The sequence below is a fragment of the Letharia lupina genome (assembly GCF_014066315.1).
Source record: "Letharia lupina isolate WasteWater1 chromosome Unknown contig_4, whole genome shotgun sequence".
NCBI lineage: Eukaryota > Fungi > Ascomycota > Lecanoromycetes > Lecanorales > Parmeliaceae > Letharia > Letharia lupina.
In genome coordinates, this window is record NW_023502973.1 from 1703282 (window position 1) to 1718284 (window position 15003).

Here is a 15003-nt window from a genome sequence, read left to right on the forward strand (position 1 = left end):
TACAATGCAACTTGAAATACTCCACCACTAGCCGGGTCATCAATTAGTAGAATTATCGACGGTTAAAATAAATTTATCATATATCTGCCTTTTACTGCACCGCAAATATAGGTCGTCGGAGAAGAGAAAGGCATTCAAAGCCTGGCCAAGGCCGACAACGTCCATTCAGGATGGGACAAGAGCAGTCTTCCCCCATCAATGACAGCACGCCACCCCAAACTCTCAAAGAGAGGTCGGTGGACTCGGTTGCCACGTACATCAAAGAAGGACATGCCAAGAAGATAGTGGTCATGGTGAGTTTTCGGGGAGGGATTTTCTTGACAAGAGTTAAGGGGATATAGAGCTGTTGAATTCGGGTCTAACAAAATGTCACGTCGATTTGACAGGCTGGGGCTGGCATCAGCACATCTGCCGGTATCCCAGATTTTCGATCCCCAGATACCGGCCTCTACGCCAATCTCGCGCGACTCGATTTGCCCTATCCGGAGGCTGTCTTTGACATATCATTTTTCAGAAACAACCCACTACCCTTTTACACGCTCGCCCACGAAATGTATCCCGGCAAATACAGGCCAACCGTCTCACATTCCTTTGTCCGGTTGCTTTCGGATAAAGGCCTCTTGCTGAAACTGTTCACCCAGAATATCGACTGCCTTGACCGGGAAGCCGGTGTGCCAGAAGACAAAATCGTAGAAGCTCATGGCAGCTTCGCTCATAACCACTGCATAGAATGCAAATCGTCCTTCTCAGACGATCTCATGAGGCAGGCAGTGAGCAAACGTGATATTCCTCATTGTCTTACACCTCAGTGTAATGGTCTGGTCAAGCCCGATATCGTATTTTTCGGTGAGCAGTTGCCAGAAGAATTCCATCGGAACCGGTCGCTTCCCAGCTGCGCTGATCTGTGCATTGTCATTGGGACTAGTTTGACAGTGCTGCCTTTTGCTAGCTTGCCAGGCTTTTGTTCGGAAGGTGTGCCAAGAGTCCTCATCAATCTCGAGCGCGTTGGTGGGCTAGGCTCTCGGCCAGACGATGTCCTTCTCCTTGGAGGTTGTGACGCTGGAGTGCGGAGACTTGCAGCAGCCTTAGGCTGGGAGAAGGATCTCGAGGCGCTCTGGGAGGGCACGAATCAGGAGAAGCCAACCACTGGTGGGGATCACAGAATAGCACAACGGGATAATGATGAATTGCTCGACGATCAAATCACTAATCTAACGCGAGAGGTTGACCAATCTTTGAAGATCTCCGACGATCATACAGCACGACTTCGACAACAATTAGCGCTAATCGAAGAGGAAAGCAAGCCGTCAAATGAGGCTTTCCCCCTTCTTGAAAAGCCTATCACGAGAGACAACTCAGAGACCGAAGCGCTAACAGCGACTGGCAAGCGACAGACCTCAGAGGAAAGTTCACAATTCTCCAGCGCGGCCAAGCGGGATGTTTCGTCGACCACCGCTCCCAATGGGCTTGAGAAACCTCCCCTATAGAGTTATGAGATTTCTCAATCCATATTTGTACAGAATTCAATTCGGTCTGATTTCCCGTGGATGTTCTCAGTTGATGTAAAGTCGAGGAGATCTGAATTGCTTTGACAAATTGTAAATGTGTTCGCTCCTTCTCTGCAGAGTTCATCAGGTCCAATTCAGCGTCGTGTTGCACTTTCTTCTTTTTGAATGCCTCTGTCGCCCGATCCTTCCCACTCGTATTCAAGCGTCCTGATAACAATCATAGTCCACATAACTTTTCCCACAGCCTCTAGTCAGCATTTCATAGCTTCCGAACATTCTCTTTCAGGTGCATTGTTATGCTGAGTTGTCACAACTCGACGTCAAAGTAATCAATAAAGAACGCCGGCATGAAAGGGGATACCAAAAGAAAATGGCACTGGAGCTCCAAAAGCCTTATTGCTTCCAGTCAGCCCAAAAAGGTTCTTGTTGTCGATCAGTCGATGCTCGATAACCACGACGGCGCTGCCGATCGATTCGCTATCAACGAGACATCTTTGGATGGATGTAGCATGGAAGACGGCGACGAGCGATCGGGAATGGCAGAGAGGATGCGACGCCATGGCTCGAGGTTCCTTTCCATCGTAGGCTTACAGAGGAGCAGTGGTATGTGCTCTTCTCTGGTTGAGCTTCTAAGATACCCACTAAACGCGGTCAGACATGCGGAATACCAAGCACTCGTCACTTCACCCAAGTGAGCGAGAGGTTGCTCTGACTATCGTCAAGAATGCTGCAACTTCCTCGACCTCGACGGCAGCTCGTAGCCAAAACCTTAGTCCTCTGGGCCTGTCGGAGTCACCTTCTGGCAAGAGAATTCCTACTCCTATGCTGCCAGACCAGTCACAGACTCGGCTCTTGCCCTTGATTGAGACTGAAATAGCCCAAGCGAGTGTTGCTGACGAACCTTGGGCATCGTACAAGCTGGCTCAGTCTTATCTGGTCCCGGATGACACCCACATCAAGCGTAAAGAGCCAGGGCTCCGGAAAAGTAAATCTAATTCAGGCTTTGCTCACCAGCTCTCTCATAAGCTGTCTGCCACTTTTGGAAACCCTACAATAATCCACCGCCCGAACCTTCGCACGAGGCCAAGCCTCCTCTCAATGCATGAAGACCTTCCTCAAGAACCTGGTGCTCAAAGTGACCAGGAGCTTAGCCCTCAGGTGAGCACTGCGCCTTCGAGTTACAACTATAGTGGCAGTGTATCCGTAGGTGATCCATCTACCGGCAAGACCTCCCTTGAGTCAAACGTCGCCTCTTTGCGTTCTACCAAAGCTCCGGACGGCAACGAAAGACCTAGTGATACAGCAAATCTCGCCACTGCAGAGAAAATCGCACATGAAAAGCCACTGACCCCAATTCAAGAAGCACCGCCAGTCATTAATCCCACTGTGGTCACCGTAGAGACAACAGCGAATGCCAAGATCTTCTTCGAGACTCATTTCAATTCATTGTTAGCAGGTCATACGAGTCCGCGCTCGATGAGACGGAATGATCTCGAATTTCGTCTAGAATCTCAGTCAATGTCCGAAGAGCAACGCCAACAAGAGCGTTCCGCATGGGCAGCCCATGAGAGTGAGCATCTTCGGCAGACTCGTGTATTGAAAAGCAAAACCAATGAGGTAAGCAAAGGCTCGGGTTCGGGCGTTGCTGTTGCCGGCTACGAAGTGGTCAGAATCCTTGGGAAAGGCAGTTTTGGGGTTGTTAGACTTGTGCGTGAGAAAATTGACACAGTTTCGGCCCCTCAACCGGTGCCAGCTATGACCAGTTGGAGACAATCGCCACGCGAAGAATTGAATAACTTAAGGGCGACTGCCATAGAAGCCTTGAAATCCACTCTAGACGGCCCGAGAAGTTCTCATCGATGGGGTTCCAGGACGCCGCGAAAAGAAGTTTACGCAATGAAGGTTATTCGTAAATCTGATATGCTCCGGAACTGTCAAGAGGGTCATTTGCGTGCCGAGCGGGATTTCCTTGTTGCTTCTGAGAAGTCTAGATGGGTTGTGCCCCTCGTTTCCAGCTTCCAAGACAGCACCAACCTCTACTTGGTAATGGAATACATGGTCGGGGGTGACTTCTTGGGCCTACTGTTTCGCAAGGATATCTTGAAAGAAAGGCACGCAAGATGGTACATAGCAGAAATGATTCTCTGTGTTGAAGAAGCTCACCGACTCCGATGGATTCATCGAGATGTCAAACCGGACAACTTCTTGATATCCGCATCTGGTCACCTAAAAATATCGGATTTTGGCCTTGCGTTCGACGGTCATTGGGCACACGACCAACGGTACTTCAAGAACCATCGACAATCCTTGATGGAGAAACTAGGCATCGAGGTCAAGGGTGACTCTCAAGACAAAGAAGAAGATGCTCTGAAAGAAGTCAAGACCAATTTGGCTGATATTCTCACGGGCCGGGGAGCACGGCACGAAAAGCCACAGGTCGATGGCCCAAGCGAGCACGAATCAATACTGCAGTGGAGGAATCGCCATGGCAAGCGGAGATTGGCCGGAAGCGTAGTTGGGACGAGTCAGTACATGGCCCCGGAGGTAATCCGTGGCGACCCATATGATGGGCGTTGTGATTGGTGGAGCATTGGTATCATACTTTACGAGGTTAGTCAGATATCGGAGATCATGGGTAAAGTTCGCGCTGAAACCAGCAAAAGTGTCTGTACGGCTTCACACCTTTTGTCTGCGAAAAAAGAGAAGACACCAAGGCCAAGATATTAGTACGGATAATGACCTACTTTGCGAAGAATGGTACTGACTGCTGCAGGACAACGCGAAAACATTAATATTTCCTGACGAGCGAGAGGTGGATAGAAAAGAGAAGGTGTCTTTTGATGCCATGGAGCTCATCAACAGCCTCTTACAGGAAAAGGAGCATCGACTTTGCTCGAAGAAGTATCGGCTCAATGATTACCAGCATTCGAAACGCACTCCAGGTCAACTGATAGCAAGACGTGCAGATCCACATGCGCAAGACTATAAAGGTAACTATGTCTATCCAGACGATGCGGCTGATATCAAAGCCCATTCTTTCTTTCGTCGTATCTCCTGGGATCGACTACACTTGACAAGACCCCCTTTCGTTCCCGATGTAAGTGGCCGCGACGATACCAAATACTTTGATGAAGAAGAGCCGATCAGCGATGTCGATGATGCGGCTAGTCAATCTGACCCGCGTGACGCCTCGGATGAGGAAATGCGTGATGCTGTTCTCGGCACAGCTCGTATGACACAGGTTGATGGCGCACAAGGTCAGGACAATCTTCTCCCGAACCCTGCTTACCCTGCTCGCGCTGGGAAAGACCAGGCTGGCGGTAGAAAGGACGAAGCAGGCAAAGTAAAAGAAAAGAAAAGGCCGCGAGATCGGGTCCTCAGGGACAAAGATTTGGGCAGAAAAGTCCTCGAAATTCGGAAGAAGGGAGCTTTCCTTGGTTACACGTACCGCAGGCCCAGGCTTGTCTCATTCGAGGAAGAGCGTGGACGGCAGCGTGGTGCAAGGAGCATGATACCTAGCTTTGACTGATCCGCTGCTTGAGCTGCTTGAACTCGGTGGCGTGGGATATTTTTCTACCCTTTGACCCCTTCCTTTATTTGTCAACTGGTCGAGCAAGGCCGGGCTCAATTCAGAAATTGGGATTGGCCGCGACCGAAACCCCGCGTATTCCTACATCAACGAGAGTATGGCTATATTGCAACTGGAAGTCTCCAGCTGAGTGTTAGTAGGGCAAATGAATCGTGCAAGCAATATCTTTGACAAATCGCCCTGTGTGAGCGTGTGAGATGTCTGCGATCTTGCACGATGAATCATGTTTCCATTGTGGGCTGCTTGGAAAGCCCGGGCTTGCCCAGATCCACACGGTTGTCTTGCTATTTTCAACGTCTACGCAATGCAACACAGGGCCATGCCATGTGAAGGCCCGCTCTCGAAGCAAAACACGAGGCGCCTTGAGATGCAAGCACGTTAGTCACTGGCTCCTCCATTATCGACCCAACATGGCTTTCACAAGTCGGGGGTGCCAATGGTGAACGCGGAACTGCCAAATCCTTCGTCTTGCTTCATCGTACCATTGAGCATGGGACAAAGCCTGAGTCCGATAATATCCCAGTCAGCACAGTGTCACAGAAACTCGATAGAATGACGCAAGCTAGCAACAAGCATGGAGGACAACGAGCAGTTTAAAGGAGCATCATAAAGAAGTCGGGAATGGTACTTTTTGTTTGTTTTGATGTGGCCAACTTGACCACAATTTGCGCACTTGCGTTGCGTGCCAGCACTTTTCACCGGTACGTTGGCCGGAGATGACGGCGAGCCTGGTTCATCAGCAGCTCCATCCAAATGGGCCACTTTCTGCTTGTCACGAGCAATACGACGCTCTTTATTGCGTTGTAGTCGTGCCAGCTCTTTTTCCAGCCTGAATAGCAATCAGGATTTCAATTCGTGCGATCATGAACAAGGATGTACCTCTGTTGGTTACGCCGGTCCTGCTCAGCAATTCCGGTCGGTTTGATATCAGTGAGCCTGGTACAGTCAGCCTTGCAACTAATAGCAGTCAGATAGCTCTTACCCTGTGGTCTCTGCCTCCTTTGCGTGTCTTCGCTTGAGGTACTGCCGTATCACTTTTGGTGCTCGTACAGTTTCGGTATGTGGTTCAACATTGCCGTATTCATCTTGAATGTGACGTGTGATCTTGAGAATCTTCCCTGCTTGGCTGCCGGTACTAGCCTGCGTAAATTGACTGGTAGTCTCGTCATCTCGACGCCGTAAAGTGGCAGGCGTCTGCGCTTCGGATCGTGGAGTCTCTGCACGGAAGGCACTATTTGAAGCCTCTTCGATCGGATTCTCGTCCATGTCGGATTCTGACTGATCGACTGCCGATGACAGACTTTGTTTTTGAGCTTCCCATATTTTCCGAATCGATTCTTCGTACGATCTTTGCTGATCTTGAACGTTGTAAGCGTGGCCACCAGACTCTTTCATTTGCCTCGCATTCATTTTCTCATTCGCGCTTGCTCCCACAGGCTTGAATCCTCCTTTCATAGAGGTCTTGATGAAGCTAAAAGCCTCACCACGGCGTGTCGGATCTCCTTCTCCATGCAATGTCAACATAGCTTTACCCTGCGTAGCATGCAGAAAATTCCGCGACGTGTACCAAGGCGCAAGTTGTTGCTCAATACTTTGGCCTTCTTTGGACTCGTCACCCTCAGACTCGTCGTCCTCTTTGTTGAAACCTGCGTCCTGTAGATGCTGCTGACCCACCTGCATTGACTCGAGTAGACACACGTCTTCCGGCTTCACCATTGTCCTAATCGTTTCTTCGTCAGGAATCGCTTCCCCAGACCGCATTTGCCATTCCTTGTGCTCTTTGTTGAATTGCATAAACTCTTTCATCTTCTGCCGATTTTGCATATCGCTGGTATCGGCGAAATGACTCGTAACTTCGCCTACGCTAATCCTGTTGTTCTTGCTCTTTCGGATCAGGCGGTAGGATATCATCTTCAGGCGGTTCTTGGAGGCTGTGGTGACTTTTCGCGAATGAGGACCCGGAACGTCTACCGACGGAAACTCCTGGCCGACTAGGTATAGGTTTTCGATGTTTCTCATGTACCAGGAGGAGCCGTCTGTTCCGGTTGTGTTTTTCACTACTAAGAAGTCGTTGTGTCTCGCTGTGTGCTTGAAGATTGGGGCTCTGTACATGCCATTGTGAAGCGTTGGGGTGATATGGCTGGGGTCGACATGACCAAAAATAGAGAAAGGGCTCTTGTCCTGGGGCAAAAGGACAGCTGTCTCGCCAACATCTAGCTTGGGCCTTGATGTGTCGTCCATAGTCTTTCTTCTGTAATAGTTGATGACCCGAGTACCCATGCCAACGTTTGAGAGCATCGTTGGGTACTCCTCGGAATACTCTAACAGAAGCACATTCGAGTTGTCCGCCAAAGATAGAGCTTTGCTGTCAGGGAACAGCTTCTGCGTATCTTTTCCCTTCGTGTGCTTCTTTTTCGTGATTGCTGGTTTGCTGAAAGCGACCTGTTCGTTGCGGTTGACCTTCAAGCCTGGTCGATGGAAAGATCTTGCATCATGCTTGTCCAACTTTGTTTTGTACTTTGCAATGTTAGCTTTAGTAACAGGGTAGCAAATGATCAGGGTAGGTTCGAAATGCTTACGAATGGCCATTGCAGCCTTATGGCAGGTAGACTGTGCTCCACAGCCACATTGCCAAGCATGCTTCGAACCTTGCTTTGGTGATTCTCCTTGAGTAAGTCATATGCGTCATCGTTGGAGATGTTATATCTTTGGCTGAGACCTTTTGTGAATGCTCCACGCCCTGCTCTCTTGAGATCCGATCGCCCAAAGACGTTTCTAGATATGGCGTTGGGCTGGAGATGATCGATCAGGAGTCTCGAATCGTTAAGGTCTAGTGTGATAGTCTTTGCAATCTTTGAAGTAGCTTGCTCAGGATCCTGGAACGAGGGAAATGAGAATTGATGAGTGTGCATTATGTTTGCCTCTAAATGGTCTAGTTTCCGTCGCTATGTTTAAATGTGAGCATGTTCTCCCATTGAATACTGCCTCGTACTCACTTTTGCAGATGGGGATCCATGATCAGGATCATGATTCAGGTCTTCGTACTTATCGGGTTTGCCAGCTTTGTGGCTGCGAGACGAATCTTGTTCAGTTTCAAGGGATTCTGCCGCACTACGAGTATCCCAGTCCTCGCATATTACTTGCAAGTCTTCCCACGAAATCCCCCCAACCAGCTCGTGTTCGACGTCAGATTCCATGTCTACGTCTTCTCCATTGTCGTTGTCAACAGCGATGTCTTCTTGTATGGTCACGATTCCCGGGATACTGGTCTCCTCCATGTTAGGCTTGTTGGGCATCGATGAGACCTTGAAGCTTTTCTCCTGATCTAGGGCAAGCTCAAGATTGACTTTGGTGGGAGTGATTGGTTTCGGCGGTTTAGAAATGGACTTGCCAAGGTATCTTGCTCGTTTTGGTGGAAGCAAGTCCATGAACTTCGGTATTGTGTCACGCTCGAACTTGGGCCACAGTGATGCCAGTAGCTCCTCGCGATTTTCAGGGGGGGGCGGTAAGCCATCGGTATTCGCGGCGCCATTTCTGGACATAGCAAGCAGCTCTTGTTGGCGCTGTAGTTCCTTCGATGGCGGTGACTCTTTGGAGCTGAGAGTCGTTAGCCGCGAGACAGACTTCCCCTGAGCTTCTACTTGGCGTGATAAAGGGGACGCTGGAAGAGGCACAGGCTGAGCCTGAGGCGACGTGCTGTCGTCAAAGTCTGATAGGCCATCTTGATCATGCCCCGTTTGGGTCTGTCCCATACCTGTTTTAGTTTCCACCGGAGATGATGAGTTTTCGCCAAAAAGGTCATCATCATAGGCATTGTCTTCAAGGCCGTTTCCGTTTCTTAATGCCGGAAAGTCGATATCTTGCGTGAACGCCTCCAGGCTTCTAGGAGAAGCACCAGTCTGACTCCCATGCCCTGTCCGAGACCTTCGCTCCCCTTCCGCATCCTCGTCATCCGCCAGATCATCATCACTGATGTCTTCATAGTTCTCAGCATCCTCCGCCTTTTCACCCGGTTCAAGCTCGCGGTTGAGGCCGAAAGTATCCTCTGTAGTCTGTGCATTGATGACCTGCTGGATCAAGATGTCATCATGATCATCGCCAGAATGGTGTTCCGCTGTTGCATGAGGCATGGCAGCTCTTCGGTCTTCACCCTCCGGCGAATGTAAGTGTAGTGAGGGCGCTTCAATAGGTCGCGCCTTCTTCGTGCCGAATCACTTTTCGATCATGTCATACGAAAGATGATCAGATCCAGGTCAAAGATGCTGTCACAGGATAGCTAAGGAAACAGGGACAGGTGTTGTTGAAAATTCTGCTTCGCACTCAAGGGTAAAGCCAGACACGGAGCGATGTCTGTACTATTACTTGTAAATACCCCGAGGCCGATGTGACTTTGGAATGCAGCTAAATAATAAGCTTATAATTAGCCTTTTAGCTCCGTCTCCACAATAACACTAGTCTCAGATTTGGCGAATGCCAATCACACTTGAACTTAATTTCACTTTCCATTCATTGGTGTAATAAGTGCATGCTGTTAAGATTGTGTATTTAAATTAATTGACGTCTTGATAGCTCGGTGTTGCTGTTCTCGACCTCAAATACTCTTCACCCGCACACTCGTGATCTGTTTACCCGCCAGGCGCACCAGCCCTCGCTCACCTCGTAATAGAGCCTCTAGTCATCAGCATCTTCCATATCCATTTGCATTTTGCATGCTCAGTGAAATGCGAAAGCACCGTAGTACGCGCAGACCGCCTATAGTTTAGTCAAAATTTGGACGGGCCAGATCGGTATGTGCGACCGACCTTACTAGCACCTTCCATACAGTAGTGCATCACAGTCGTCTTCCTCCCTTTACCTGATTTGTTCGCCAGTTGTCGAACGTCAGAAGTCCTCGGTAGGTACAGAACTACGTCTTCGGTCAATTGTTGGAAGGGATGTAAGACATCTGTCAAGGTGTAAGGCTGCATCTTTGCGAGGTCAAAGACTGTGTCCGATCTGTATCCTGGGCCTGCATTCATTAGCGACGCTTCGTGTCTTACTAATCGTAGCAAAGTTGACAGACCACCCCATGGAGGACTGGCAAAGAGGATGCTGTGTTGGCCCAATTCTGCGAGCTCGTTCCTCAGAATTTCGAAACAATCCCCTTCATACCAAGATATACTGTCTCGGACACCGTAGATCTCGGCGTTGTGCTTCGCACATGCCAGTGCTCTCGAATCCTTCTCAATGGCGTAAACTCTCTTCCATCTCTCAGACTGGGCGAATGCGATAACGTTGCCACCAACGCCTGCAAAGCAGTCGATCAATATAGCCTTGCCTGCAGAGGCAGCTCCGGCAATATGCTTTGCAATGGTGCTTAAAAGCTGTCAACGCGTTCAAATCATGACTTTGTTACTATAGCTTACCTTGCAACAGGCTCCGGGGTTACGCCAAACCAAGCATCTTCCGTCATCCATATACCCTCGTCGTATTTCGAGAAGATGCTAAATCGCTGATGGTAATATCTGTTTAAGATATTATCAGTAACGCTATGGTTGAAAAAGCAAGATTGCATAACACAAACTTCTGAATATCCCACGGCATCTCGGTCAAATTTGCGTAATGCTGACACCCTCTCGGTGGCGCCATTGCCTTACTGTCATCTTTCGTCTCGATATCCATACAACTTAACTCGGGACAGTCGCCCTCCCACAGTCCCCCGTCCATATTAATGCAGCCTCCCGCCCACGATCTATACATTAAGCTTTCGGCTCTATCTAAGTTAGATAAGAGGCTACGCTAGCCCTATATATCACACGATAAAAGACTTTAAGTTTAGATAATATTCTTTACTTTATTTATATCGAAATAATTCTTTATAGCGATAATATAATATATTAGCGTTAATTTCTAAAGAAGATAAAAACTTTATTTAATAAGCGATATTATTATAGATATAATAGAAACGAGAAACGAAGAGATAGAAGATAGAAACTTAATAGCGTCTTAGTAGATAATACTTTCTAATAGATTTCTTTATAAAATCTTAATTATCTTATATCTAACTTAGAAATTTATTATAGTAATAGTTATACTACGTAATAAGATAAAATAAGACGAGATTTAAAGTATTTAATATTATCTCGCTTTAAGACGAAGTTTTAACGAGATAAGATTAAATCGAGATAGATTTTTCTTAATAAAGTAATAGCGATATTCTATTATTCTCGTTAAGTATTTAATTTAATTAAAATTTATATATTATTTTTACATAAATATCTAATTATATATTAAGTAATATTTTATTATTTAAAACTTTTAATATAATTTAATTAAGAAAAAAATCTATTATATAAAGAATTATAACTCGCGATATATATTTTTATAGCGATAGAGAATTATAATTATCTTTTTAAACTATTATTATTTAAAAATTATTATAATAGATAAATATATTTATTATCTTATCTCTAATCTAGAATTATATAATTAATTATTTAATTATTTAATTATTTAATTATTTAATTATTTAATTATTTAATTATTTAATTATTTAATTATTTAATTATTTAATTATTTAATTATTTGATTATTTAATTATTTGATTATTTAATTATTTAATTATTTAATTATTTAATTATTTAATTATTTAATTATTTAATTATTTAATTATTTAATTATTTAATTATTTGATTATTTAATTATTTGATTATTTAATTATTTAATTATTTAATTATTTAATTATTTAATTATTTAATTATTTAAATACGCTTTTATTTAAATTATAAAGAGTAATTATAAATTATTATTAATAGATATAATAGAGTAAGATAGAGCTAAGCTAAAAAATCTTAAATTTATATATATAATTAATTATAAATTTAAATTCGCTACGCTTTTTAATTAGATATCGCGGGTAAATAAATTAACATTCGTAACTATTAAAATCTCTTTCTCTACTTTTAATTATTTAATAACTTTACTATCTTCTATTAGAATTTAATATTTTCTTTTAAAAATATAGATCGCAATTTACGCTTTTCGAATATAAATAGTTTATAAAATTTGATCTTATAATTCTTTGAAGATAAGGAAGTCAAATATCGCTTACTAAAGATCGTTTTTTAAAGATCGCTTATTAGATTTACTCGATAGCTCTAATTAAAAAAAATGAATTGTAAATTTAATTTATAAATCTACTCGTATAAGTATTATATATTTATAAAAGAAATCTTATCTAATCTCTTTAAATTAAAATAAAAACTCTTATTTTTCTTTTCTTCGCTATCTTATAATACGTTTTAATTCTTTTATTATACTTATATTTTAAACTTTTTAACTTCTCTCTTAAATTTCTAATTTAATTAATAATTTAATTTATTTTTAAAGAGTTAATTTATATATTTATATATTTATAAGCGAGTATTAATTTAGAAGATTTATTTAAATAAGTTATTTAGCGATTAATTTTATCTTTTTAAAGAATATTAATATAGCTAATATATCGCTAATTTCAATCTCTCTTATTAAAATTTATCTCTTTTCTATTTATTTTAAATAAAATATTGAAATATTTTTAATATTTTACTTTTTTTAATTATATATATAGCTATTTAAAGTAATATTTAATACTTTATATATATAGAGAAAATATATAAATTTAATTTTTTCTATATATATTTAAATAAAAGCGAAATTTATAATTCTAATTAATTTTCGATAAAGAAATCTTTAATTTAATTTTTATTTCTCTTATTATATTAATATTCTTATCTATTTAAAAGTCTTTATTTAATAATAATTCTAATATAATATCTATTTTCTACTTCTTTAATTTCTCATTAGCTTTTATATCTTTTAAACATATTAAATTTAATTTAGATTTATAATTATATCTTAACTAATAAGCTTTATAATCTTTAAAATTTAAAATTTCTTTTATTTTCTATTTTTATTCTCTTTTTTCTCTTATCTTTCTTCTAATTTAAGAATTATTCTTTTTAATTATTAAATATATCTTTTCTATAATTTAATTTTTAAAAATTATCTAATTTAAAAAAAAATTATATTAAAAAAATCTTAATCTTTATCTTTAAAACGCGTATATTAATTACTTTATATACTTCTATAACTCTTTTAAAATAGTAATTTTAAATTATTTTTAAATATCTTATATATACTCTTTAGACTTTTTTTAATTTTTTTAATATTAGTATATATAAAAGAATAAGATAGAGTTAAGCTATAAAATCTTAAATTTATATATATAGTTAATTATAAATTAGAGTTATTACGCTCTTTAATTAAATTAACTAAATTAGCCCGCTAGCCCTTTTAAACTTTCTTATTAAAAATTTATATATAAAAGTTTAATACTCTAAACTAATTAGCTTTCTATAAATATTTTTATTTTATAATTTCATAAATTATAGAGTTTAGTTTACGCTTTTTAATAATATAAAATTTATAAAATTTAATCTATTATTAATAAATTAAATTAATATTTAAATATTATAGTTATATTAAACGCGTTCGAGATCGAATAATAATTCTTCTATCTATTTATATAATTATTATTCTTTTATTACTTTATTAATTCTATTAATTTCATTAATATAAATATAATTATTCTCGATATTCCTCGTAGAAATATTATTAAACGCTTTAGATATATACTTCCCTTTTATTCATCTTTTAGAGTCTTTACTAACGCTCTTAAACTATCTCTTAATAAATCTACTATTACTAATAATCGAAACTATAAGCGAATTTAATAGCTATCTACTACTACTTATAAACGCATTAAAAAATTCTTAAAAAAAGTTTAAACGAATATATTTTTTTCTATATATTTTTCTTAAGCTAATAAAAATATCTTTTAACTTAGCGATACTATCTCTTAAAACGCATCTTTCTCTTTAATCTATTCTTTATTACTCTATTTTAAAGTCTCTTAACGCGTATTAAATTCTAAATATTATTAAAAAAAAGCTTTTAAATAAGAGAAAGATAATATAAAAAACTCTCTATTATAAGACTTATTAATAGACTTTTTTAACAATAACTTTTTTAATAATTTATATTTTTTTAACTTATCTTCTAGCTCTTATTTAGCTTCTATTTAATTTTTAATAGAACTTATTAATTATATTACGTATTATTTATATATTATAAAACTTATATAATATAATTTAGATTTTATAAATTAAATTTATAATTATTATAATATAGTATTATAAAAAAATAAAAAAATAAAGTAATATTATAATAGCGAAAAAATTAAAATTAATATATCTAAAATAAATAAGATAGATAATATAAAATAAGATTATAAAGATATTAAAATAAGTATAAATAATTTAAATAATTCTAACGAGTATATTATTAATTAAATTCTTTACTCTTTAATATTAAAGATCTTAAATCTTATTAATAATTATAAAGAATTTCGCTATTATAACGTTTAATATAATAATATAATCTTTATAATCTTATAATGAATTATTATTAATTATTTAATTATTTTATATATATATATAAAATCTAAAAAATAATTACTACTTATATATTTATTTTAGCGCTTTTAAAAAGCGAAAAATAAATCTTTAATTAAATTTATATTATAAATAATATTTAAGATTAATTTATAATATAATATTATTCTCTTTTAATCGCGTTTTCTATATTAACTTTATTAGATATAATTATTATAATTATATTAATTAGACGCTTTATTATAAAATAGTTATAATTTTTAAAAATATTAATTTCTATATTAACGCTCTTAAACTAATATTTAAAAGATTAAAAATTAATTCGAATATATAGGGCTATAAGCTATTTTATAAGAATTTATAATACTATAATTTACGCACTTATAATTATTCTACTTTAAATAAAATCGCTATTATTTAAAAGAGTAATATT

General features: G+C 39.7%; 4 protein-coding genes across 4 annotated transcripts; 2 read left to right on the forward strand and 2 right to left on the reverse strand.

Annotated features, from left to right (window-relative positions):
• Positions 1-170: 170 nt before the first annotated feature.
• Positions 171-1487, forward strand: HO133_008065 (uncharacterized protein; the record flags this gene model as incomplete). The annotated part of the gene is made up of 2 exons (XM_037298933.1): positions 171-293; positions 387-1487. 2 exons carry the CDS (start codon positions 171-173, stop codon positions 1485-1487), a joined length of 1224 nt encoding a protein of 407 aa, XP_037156269.1.
• A 461-nt stretch (positions 1488-1948) lies between these two features.
• Positions 1949-5037, forward strand: HO133_008066 (uncharacterized protein; the record flags this gene model as incomplete). Its single annotated transcript, XM_037298934.1, has 4 exons — positions 1949-2111; positions 2164-4118; positions 4172-4234; positions 4282-5037. The coding sequence occupies 4 exons, from the start codon at positions 1949-1951 to the stop codon at positions 5035-5037; spliced, it is 2937 nt and encodes a 978-aa protein (XP_037156270.1).
• A 477-nt stretch (positions 5038-5514) lies between these two features.
• HO133_008067 (uncharacterized protein) lies at positions 5515-9227 on the reverse strand (the record flags this gene model as incomplete). The annotated part of the gene is made up of 6 exons (XM_037298935.1): positions 5515-5599; positions 5726-5926; positions 5977-6033; positions 6080-7614; positions 7677-8042; positions 8094-9227. 6 exons carry the CDS (start codon positions 9225-9227, stop codon positions 5515-5517), a joined length of 3378 nt encoding a protein of 1125 aa, XP_037156271.1.
• A 633-nt stretch (positions 9228-9860) lies between these two features.
• HO133_008068 (uncharacterized protein) lies at positions 9861-10803 on the reverse strand (the record flags this gene model as incomplete). Its single annotated transcript, XM_037298936.1, has 3 exons — positions 9861-10452; positions 10503-10601; positions 10661-10803. The coding sequence occupies 3 exons, from the start codon at positions 10801-10803 to the stop codon at positions 9861-9863; spliced, it is 834 nt and encodes a 277-aa protein (XP_037156272.1).
• Positions 10804-15003: the final 4200 nt, after the last annotated feature.